The sequence below is a fragment of the Homarus americanus genome, unplaced genomic scaffold, assembly GCF_018991925.1.
Source record: "Homarus americanus isolate GMGI-L3 unplaced genomic scaffold, GMGI_Hamer_2.0 scaffold26351, whole genome shotgun sequence".
Lineage (NCBI taxonomy): Eukaryota > Metazoa > Arthropoda > Malacostraca > Decapoda > Nephropidae > Homarus > Homarus americanus.
Window position 1 is genome coordinate 227438 of NW_024724368.1, and position 9986 is coordinate 237423.

Consider the following 9986-nt stretch of genomic DNA (forward strand, 5'->3'; position numbering starts at 1 on the left):
TCAGTATAATTGACTGAGAATTCATACTGATCAAATGAAAAATTGCTAATACAAGCATATACAGTACAGTCTCTCCTCGACTTACGACAGGGTTCCGTCCCGACGACCAGGTTGTAAGTCGAATATGTCGTAAGTCGAGGAGAGACTGTACCACTGTATACTGTTTGACCCAGAAATTTGTCTTTTTTTTTACAGATAATATCTCAGATGCGGCGAGTGATGAAAACATACGACAGTGTTGGTCTTTCAGCACCTCAAATAGGAATACCACTCAGGTATACATTATACAGTATAGTAGCTCTTCCCCTTTACTTCTGTGTTTTGTCAATATATTTATCTTTTTATTGAATCTTTTTTTTTCGAGCATTGTTTTATGCTGTATAGTTTTCCGAAATATATTTAGTTTAATGTTTCTTTCATATTTTTGTTAATTCAGTTTATTTTAACATTATAACTTTGCATGAGATAGAGAGTGGGGTAAATAATGTTGTTAAAAAGTTAGTAAAAACATTTCTACTCACCTCTGGGGTGGAAACGTGCAGAAGTCAGCCAACAAACAAGTATGCCCCCTCAGTCTCCAGGTATATCATCCATTTGGCCCCTCGTGGATAGAGGCAATAAAAGGCAAAGAATTAGTAGGAGAATACAGGAGGCCTCACAAATGGGTAATATTAGAATAAGTAGATTTATTGTGAATTAAATGAATGAAGGAGGGAAGAGGAGGGATATACTGTACATTATACAAGTATTTAAAAAAATCTTAGATTGTAGGTTAGATACATTAACCCCTTGTGTACGGGGTTTGCTCTCTATTGAATAAAATAATTTGGTGTCCATCAAATCAAATACTAAAAGTGGAGGGGTTAGTGGAGATAACTTGTTAACCACTTGAGTACAGGGGTTGCTCTCTGCTGAATAGAATTATCTGGCATTATCCAAATCAAATAATAAAAGTGGGTTTCCCATAAGAACTTCTGCTGGGAGGAGAGCAGGAGACGGCAGAGAAAAGTGATGTACGGGAAGAAGTGAATATCCAGGTGTTGGGTAATGTTTTATGGAACAGATGAAAACTACTGTACTGTACAGTATACAGAAGGTGTGGGAATCATCATTTTACTGAGATAAGGAAGTAAAAACATTAGCATAGCATGGATAGAATGTAAAGGGGGATTGGATTATTATGCATACTGTACAGTAAAGCCCTGCTTAACTGTACTAACTGGGGGAGGGGGGCTCTGGCTTTTGGTATTTCCAGTTTGGGTGAATGTTTCTTGGGCCTCAAAATAATTCGGTACCATTTACAGCTGTACAGTTATGTCTCATTTATGCACCTTTACAGTACCTTGTGGCATTCATGTTCCATTAAACATGATAATCAATACATTGACTGAACATAACTAAAATATGAAACATGAATCTAACAAACCATTGGCTTCCTTCAGGACTATATACAGATAGACCCCGACTTACGACGGGGTTAGGGACCCAAATCCAGGTCGTAAGTCCGACATAGATAAAAAAAAAATAAAAAAATAAAAAAAAATTTAAATAAATAATCTACAATAAAATACAGTACAGTAAAAGTAATGAATAATGAGGAATGGATACAGTACAGTGAAAGTAATAAATGATAAGGAATGGTTACAGTGTGACTGAGCACTTACCTTTAATGTAGTCAGCTGAATGCACATGGGGCCCCCATAATTTTCTAATTATACATGGAGACTACATTAACTGGAAACGTTTCGGTATAGAAAATGCGTGTGTCATTTAAAAAAAAAAAAAAAAAAAAAAAAAAAATTAATAAAAAATCTGAGGCGGTCGTAAGTCGTAGCAGTCGTAAGTCGGGGTCTGTCTGTATATCACTGCAGCAGAAGAAAGAGGTCACATAGCTAAGATAAACATGAAAAAGTTAATATGTGTGTTTACATCATATTTTACCTCAACAAAGCACACCCCCATTTTATACTGTATGATTTTTTTTTATTTTTTTACTGCTGATAAAAATATATGATTTATAATAACATGAAACTGTACGTAAAGATTTTTAATTTTCTCTGCTCTTTTGTTTTGGATATGTACCGGGTATAACCCATGCAAGTGTGGAAAATGGCCATGAAACATTGATGATGACCTCTGACTGAACTTTCTCATATTTTTAAAGCAAATTTCACATGTTATTTGCAGTGAAAAGATATTAGTTATTTTTTTATAAAATATTTGTAAATTTTACTTGCATAGATAAAATAGTGTGGTGGCCATCTCTTTTAATAGTTTTGATGTCTTGCAGAATATTAGCACTTGAATTTTCACCGAGGAGGAAGGAAGAATTTAGCCCTGAAGTTTATTCTGCACGAGGAATGTCAACATTGCCATACACAGTAAGTAAGATAGTTGTTTTTTATATAAATACAGAACAGTATTTTGCATTACATCATTTTATATAAATTTTGCAATCAGAAAGAAATCACCCAATCGAATTAGAGAAACACCTGTATGTAGTTCAATGTACAGTAGTTGCATAAATGTTCAAAATATTTTTTGCAATTTAATTAACTTCAGCAACAATTTCAAAATAATGTACAGTATTTGTGGTCTCCACAATCTCCTTTGCTTAGTGTAACATTAAAACATCTTTACACCAAACAATACAATCACAGTTGTAGTCTACTATACTGTACAGTACATGATTTGAGTATAGAGTAGGATGCAACTAACTAATGGAGGATATAGAGGTGGGTTTACAGTAGTTATACAGGGCCACAGAGGGCCACCATGGACCCTGAGACTTTTAGACATGTTAATTAAGGAACCAAGTTCAAAAAGTAAAAATTCAAATAAATGTTATTAGTACATTTAGTACTTTTTAATTTCCTATTCTCTTTTCCAGGCCCCTTGAGGCCAGGCCCCTGTGTCCTGGTCTTCTTGGTGGGCCAGAGAATTAGCCTGCAAGGCACAAAATAATACAAAAACTAAATGAAGTATCAATACCTTGAATAGTGGACTGAAAATCCTGTTGCAAGTGCAGGTGACTTAGGATGTGATAGGTTACAATAACTGATGTAACTAGATACATGTACTAAACAGTGTTATGGGATTACAATACAAGGTATTTTCCCCCCTACAAAACTGTTTACACTGTAACTGATTTTCTTATTAATTTTTTGCTTTCTATTTTGTGGTTTGCTTGATTTTTATGATTATCTAAAGATGTGTGAGCCTTTTTATCTCATGAGATAGAAGCTCTGCAATTAGTCTCAATTCGTGTGCAAAATCTTAAAAAATGTTGTTTTTACAGATCATAATAAATCCACAAATGGAGATTCTTGACTACAAGAAAGTGGTATTCCCAGAGTCTTGTGAGAGCGTGCGAGGGTTTAGTGCACTGGTGCCCAGATACGAAGCAGTTAAATTAACAGGTAAATTGTTACTGTATTTGTCTTTTAACATTTCTGCTGTATCTATCTAATTACTGACTTCTCTTTGCCCTTGGTTAGCTCACTAGTTTGTTGGGTGGTCAGTCACTTCCCTTGCACTGTTACAAGAACTGGGCATGGACAGGCTCTTGAATGTGCTTTATCTAACATGTGTCAGTGTTGGTCAAGTCTGGTCTCAAATGAGCTCACACTTAGTCTAACCATCTTATCACTTTATCCATATGTCTGTCTTGGAAGAAAGGAACAGGGTGAAAAATATTCACAGAAGTGAAACAGGATTTTAAAAGTCAATAAGCTGAGGGAAGAGAATGTAGCTGAAAGATTTTAAGAAATGATGGAGACAGGGCAAAAATGTGCACATGTAAGTAGGAATGAAGAATGTGGGTTGTACAGAAGAAGAAAAGGAAGTGTCTGAGAGCCGTTTTAGGAAGAGCAGCCCAGGTGTACGAGTACAAAAAATAGGAAGGACAAATTAGAGGAGGAATGACCCAGATACATGAATTGAAAGCATCACATTTAATATAGATTTTTAATGGAGAATTAAAAATTACCTTAAGTCATTTTACTTGAAAAATAAAATTCTTCAAGATACTTTTGAATTTATTATCTTTTGCAAACATCTCTCATATTGTCTTTTTCTTAGGTATTGATAATAAAGGAGAGTCCGTGGTGATGCAGAGCAGAGGATGGATAGCAAGAATTATACAACATGAAATGGACCATCTTGAGGGAAAACTTTTTGTTGACTCAATGGACCCTAAAAGTTTTCAAAATGATGCATGGCACAGAATCAATGTACACCAAGGAAGAATTCAACTACAGTTTTATAAAAAATGATAAATTACAAAATAAGTTTTGAAATTTTATTTTGCACTGCAGGTAATAAGAATCAGTACAGTATGTATGAAACAATACAGCTAAATGAATCCAAATATGAAGCAAATTGGGGAAGAAAGCTATTGAGTGTTTAATTCAATTTTGGAGAACTTTTTGTTTATGCTTTTAGGGGTAGCCGAACAATGTTTATGTGATACAGTACGCCCTGATAATTTGCAGATTTTTATTTCACGGTCTTCAGTTATTCGCGGATAACACCCTGGATGTAGCCAACAATGTCTATGGGTAGTGTTTAAGTTGCCGGGATTTTTGTAGCTGGGACAGGGAGCCATTCGTTCTAGAGACAGTAATTTCTTTTACCTGTATTGTACATACAGGTACAGTAATATCTCCGTTTGCCGGAATCCATCAAACCCGGAACTCTCCAATAGCCGGAATTTAAATTTGTTCAGGAAATTGTTCCGAAAGCCGGAATTTTTCAAGGGGCACATTTTCTGGAAAATGACGATAAAAAATTTTCTGGTAGGTACCCGGAAAATTCCGGGGATGAGGGATTTTTTTCCGGGTTGGAAAGATGATTTAATGGCCACTTTGTGGAATTTCCGAGAAAATTTTTCTTCAACCCGGAAATATCCCATTCCCGGAAGTGCTCTGCAACATTTGTTCCAGCTAATGGAGATATCACTGTATGTGTGTGTGTTTGTCTACACACACACACACACACACACACACACATATATACTGTAAATATAATACAATACTGTATAATATACAATCAGAAAGAAATGTATAAAAAATGTTGAGTCTACCCTCAAGTCCACTCCATGCTTTATTAATAACAAAGCAGGGAGTGAACTTGAAGGAAGACTCAACATTATTAATATATATTTGTTTCTGATTATTTGTGAGAGGATTTTCCCATTATTATTTATTTGTACTACAGGTACCGGGTATGTGTTTTGTGTGTCTCTACACACACACACACACATACAATACAAGTAAAAGAAATATTTGTCCAAAAACTCATAAAGGGAATACAGTATACATTTCTTTGTACACAAGTGAAAATATAACCCCCCCCCTGGTCAGCAAATGTTATTCGCAGATTTGGCGATTCGCGGCCATTTTGAGAATCTAACCCCCGCGAATTTGGTGGGCCTACTGAATTTTTTTCAGATTTTCACATTGATATGTAAAAAAATACCATGATGTGTACATAATATGTAATATTTTGTTAAAAACTTATAAAATGACAATAATTTTTCCTTCCCTTTTATCTGTGATGCCTTACTCCAAACACAAATCTCAGGAGAGTGAGAAACCCTCTAAAAACAGAAGTTGAATCATAGTTGTTGTGTTCTCTTGTATGAGTGTTCTGGTCAATGTGTTCCTCCTGCCTAGTTGTTGTGTCCCCTTTGCCTAGTCAACACGTCCCTCTACATAATTTTTGTGTCCAGCACCTACAATAGTTGGACTTCTATTTATTTTTAATATACTTACCATACTCATGCTTTCAGACATTATAAAATGTGAACTGAAGGATATTTGAAAGGGTCCCATTTCCCCCTCCATTGTAGTGGCAGGCTGCTTCTCATTTCATGTCATTATTGGATTAACTTTCTCTCCCAAGCTGTTACCTACAACTGTATCTCATTAATGACCCTATGTGCCAATTATCAGCTTAAGAAGCACAAGGAGAGATCCCATCCCCCCATTCTAGTTGGGAACTTTGTCTTGTGACCATTCAGGTCCAGAAGTTGGGGAGAAAGATTGTCTGCAGTCAATAATTTATTAACACTGAAATTACCAGTACATCACTGTCATGCATTTTTAATTTTAATAATAATAAAATTAATAATAACAATGATCGATACATTTCTGTTACATGTACCCCTCAAATTTCTTAAGATTGCAAGTTTAGTTTAAAAAACTAAGTGAATCTTAAATTTTTTTGTGGAAGTTTAAAAGAAAAGTATTGAATACAATCTTTAATTCGACTTTACTTAGATCAAGAATATGTAGTTATGGATATAATATAGACCTTCAAGGCTAGAAATGGACCACGAAAAAAACATACACAACAGGCAGAGAAAATAATTACCTGAACTTGCCTAGCTTATACTACAGATGGGCAAGGGGTGACCTATTTGAGGTGAATAAGCATCTCAGGGGGCACTACTCAGTCGAGTGTCCTTACTTGGAGCTGGCGGATGCTCGCCTCACAGGGGGTCACAGCTCAAGATTGAAGAAGCCGCAAGTCCAGAAAACTGTGAGGGCAAACTTTTTCGGAGTGATGGTTGTAAACTCTTGGAACAATCTACCAGAGTGTTGTGACGGCACCGAGTGTGAGCTCTTTCAAGACAAGACTTGACCAACACTGGAGCGGGTTCAGGTACATTCAGGAGCCGGTGCATGCCCAGTGTTTGCCAACAGTGAGTGACAGAGACGTGACCGATCGCCCGGGCGGCTAGCGAGCTGATCTTTTGGTGAAGAGGATAAATGAAAAGAAAAGTAATCAGAGACGTGACCGATTGCCCAAGCGGCTAACGAGCCAATCAGTGGCGAAGAGGATAAAAGTAAAAAGTAATACTGTGCCTGATGATAATCTCAAGAGACCAAATAATTATTTATAAAATAATAAAAAACAATACAGCACGTAAAAATAATTTAAAAGACAGTCTCACATTAGTATAGAAAACAACGGAAGTTTGAAAATATAAAATGCATGAAAATAAAAATTATGATTTATGTAACACTCAATGGTATTTCAAATTGGAAACAACGCACTATAATGTACGTGACAAAACATTGACTTTCTCTAAAGAAAAAATTACTACTGATGTAATTTGAAAAAGAACTTAGTTGCAGTTTGGAACATGATTATTTGTTTGACATACTGTACAGTAATTCACTGAAATTTATTTGTTTTCATCTTTTCCGTCCCTTGAGGCTTCAGATAACAAGCCAGTAGTACTTCTGCCATGAATGCAAATCCTGCAAAACCTAGACCCAGCAGCAACAGCAGAAGAGGACCCTGGAGGTGTGTCAGACTTAGTGCTTTTGAGGTAGAGGAGGTAGTGATAGTGGCCAGATCAGATTCTTCATCCTCATTACTGCCAGCATTCTTCAGTTGCTTATTATCACTTTCTTTCCTGGCCCGTGACATCACATCTTGGCTCCATTTCTCATACAGCCCAGCCTGAGGAAATGTGCAAACGACATTAGGCAAGTAGACGTTACCTAGCAGGTGGAATTTAGGAGTAGACGTGTTTAGCATTATGGTTTGTTCAATTTACTTCTCTACCTCAATTGCGTGATACAAGCAAGGTAAATAAACTCAATAAGTAGGCATACAGGATACGTGAATCTCCAATAGAACATGTCTACCCTGCCAGTCTTCTGAAAGGGCGTGACATCATGTATGTGGCTCGATGTGGACAAAGTCATTGCATGTGAGTATATTACACTGTACCCTCATCAATTTGGATCGTTATAATTCAGATTTTGGCTTTAATTACTTGTTTTTCAAAATTAATTTGATGATTTGAATTCAGAAAGAATCTAAAATAAACAGGCAGTTCCGAAAAGTCGCCTTGGCTGCCATATAAAATATCCTGTTTATAGATACTGTACAAATATAAATAATTTAAAAATGTACATACAGTAACAATTAAGTAAATAATACAGTATAAATAAATGTAACACATACAGTGCAAGGTGAGCTGATAATATGTAGATGATATTCTGAAAGTGTAATGGTCACACTGGTAAATGAAGTAAAAACCCACATTGGAGAAATAAAAGACAAAATCTTGGAATTGGTGTACTAAGACCCTCTTCAGCAAACTAACAGAACAAAGAGACAAAGAAAAAGAACAAAGGAATCCGGTTATATGACCTGTCTCCTTTTTTACTTTTAATTTATTCCATTTCACCATTGATCGGCTCGTTAACCACTTGGGTGGTCAGTCACGTCTCTGTTGCGTACTGTTGGCAAGTACTGTACTGGGTATGCACTGGATCATGAATGTATCTGAACCTGCTCCAGTGTTGATCAAGTCTGGTCTTGAAAGAGCTCACACTTGGTGCCGTCACAACACACACTGGCAGATTGTTCCAAGAGTTCATCACAATTCTCACTCCCAAAAAAGTATGCCCTCACAATTTTGTAGACTTCTGTCTTCTTTAACCTTGAGCTGTGACCCCTTGTGGGGCGGGTTTCCCCCAGCTCCAGGTATAGACACCTGACTGAGAAGTGTCCTCTGAGATGCTAATACACTTCAATTATGTCACCCCTTGCCCATCTGCAGTTTAATCAAGGCAGTTGCAGGCGCTCAAATCTCTCTGGATAACTGGGGAGCTGTAGTGCAGGCACCAGTCTGGCGGCCCTCCTTTGGAATTTTCAATTAACTGACTATCTCTAGCATATTTTGGGGACCAGATGGGGAAGTACCTCACACTTGAAGATCGTTACAAGGAACAGACCGTTTAGATATCTGAACGATCTTCTTATAAGACCTATTAGTTTAGTTGCTTGATTCACCTTCTTCTCACAATGACTCAAGAACTTCAGTTGTCAATATGCATACCCAGGTCCTTTTCACATTCATTCTCTATTAAATGCAGTTTCTTTGTCATGTTGAACACATGATATGCCTTCTTACACAGGTGCATCCTCTTATACTTCATGACATTGAATCTTAGTAGCCATTTCTCCGACCACTCTTGAAATTCAGAGATTTTTCTGTAGCTCTTTACGGTCTGTTTGGTTCCCTTAAATTTTCCTTAGTTGAAGTAAGGTGGGGATTAAGGATAATCTTCTTGATGACAGTATTCAGGATCAGGTCTGTGGTTTAGTGACCTAATCCTCAATACTGCACTTATCTGTGTTTATTTCAGAAATGTAAATTTTTTAAGTTTTTTACTTTTCAGTTTCAGGTTTGGTTTCTTTATATATATATATATATATATATATATATATATATATATATATATATATATATATATATATATATATATATATATATATATATATATATATATATATATATATATATATATATATATATATATATATATATATATATTTTTTTTTTTTTTTTTTTTTTTTTTTTTTCTTGTTGGGTTAGGCTAGGTTTACACACTGGAGGTCAGGTCCTTCTGGTGTCTCTGGTTAGGTTACGTTAGACATGGCACTCCGATTGATTGAGGTATGGCATCCAGTTTCAGATGCCAGTAATATTTGGTTGGATTACAATGCAATAATTCATATTTTATATTTCAAACTTTCTGTTCACTACTGAACAAAAACTACCTTGTTTATCACTGCATTCTTCACACTAAGTCTCCTCTACATCAACGTTGCACTCAATTATCCTTGTACTATATTTCCTGCTTTAGAAAGGAGTGATATTTTTGTATAGCATCGCTCCCTGGAGGACTGTACACACACTCTTGCTCGCCCCATCAGTAAGTTACTAGTTAATAAATATTTTTTTGTTTTATTCGTGTAATTCCAAGTTCTTCTTTCAGTAATAGTCACTTGATTATAAGGGCTATCTAGATTTACACCAGAATACATACAGTACTCTGTACTTCATTGCTTTAAACCTGAATACAGTATTTGTGCTGTAGTACATGATCACTGGAGTCATACGTGACGTCATTAGCTGGCATCTTGTTCTAATATGCAGCTGTGTGTCCATTTCTCAT

The 9986-nt window shown here is 36.0% G+C and overlaps 1 protein-coding gene across 8 annotated transcripts in view; it reads left to right on the forward strand.

Moving 5' to 3' along the window:
* Positions 1-4981, forward strand: part of LOC121864107 (peptide deformylase, mitochondrial-like) — a 31424-nt gene extending 26443 nt beyond the window's left edge. For 6 of the 8 annotated variants that reach the window (XM_042363013.1, XM_042363015.1, XM_042363016.1 and 3 more), the window contains exons 3-6: positions 196-275; positions 2291-2381; positions 3299-3419; positions 4081-4979. In XM_042363013.1, coding sequence (XP_042218947.1) covers positions 196-275; positions 2291-2381; positions 3299-3419; positions 4081-4274 — 486 coding nt within the window. In that variant the 3' untranslated portion in view covers positions 4275-4979. Of the gene's footprint in view, positions 1-195; positions 276-2290; positions 2382-3298; positions 3420-4080 lie in introns of all 8 variants that reach the window. The other 2 variants (XM_042363011.1, XM_042363018.1) reach the window with 2 other exon arrangements.
* The last annotated feature ends 5005 nt before the right edge of the window (positions 4982-9986 follow it).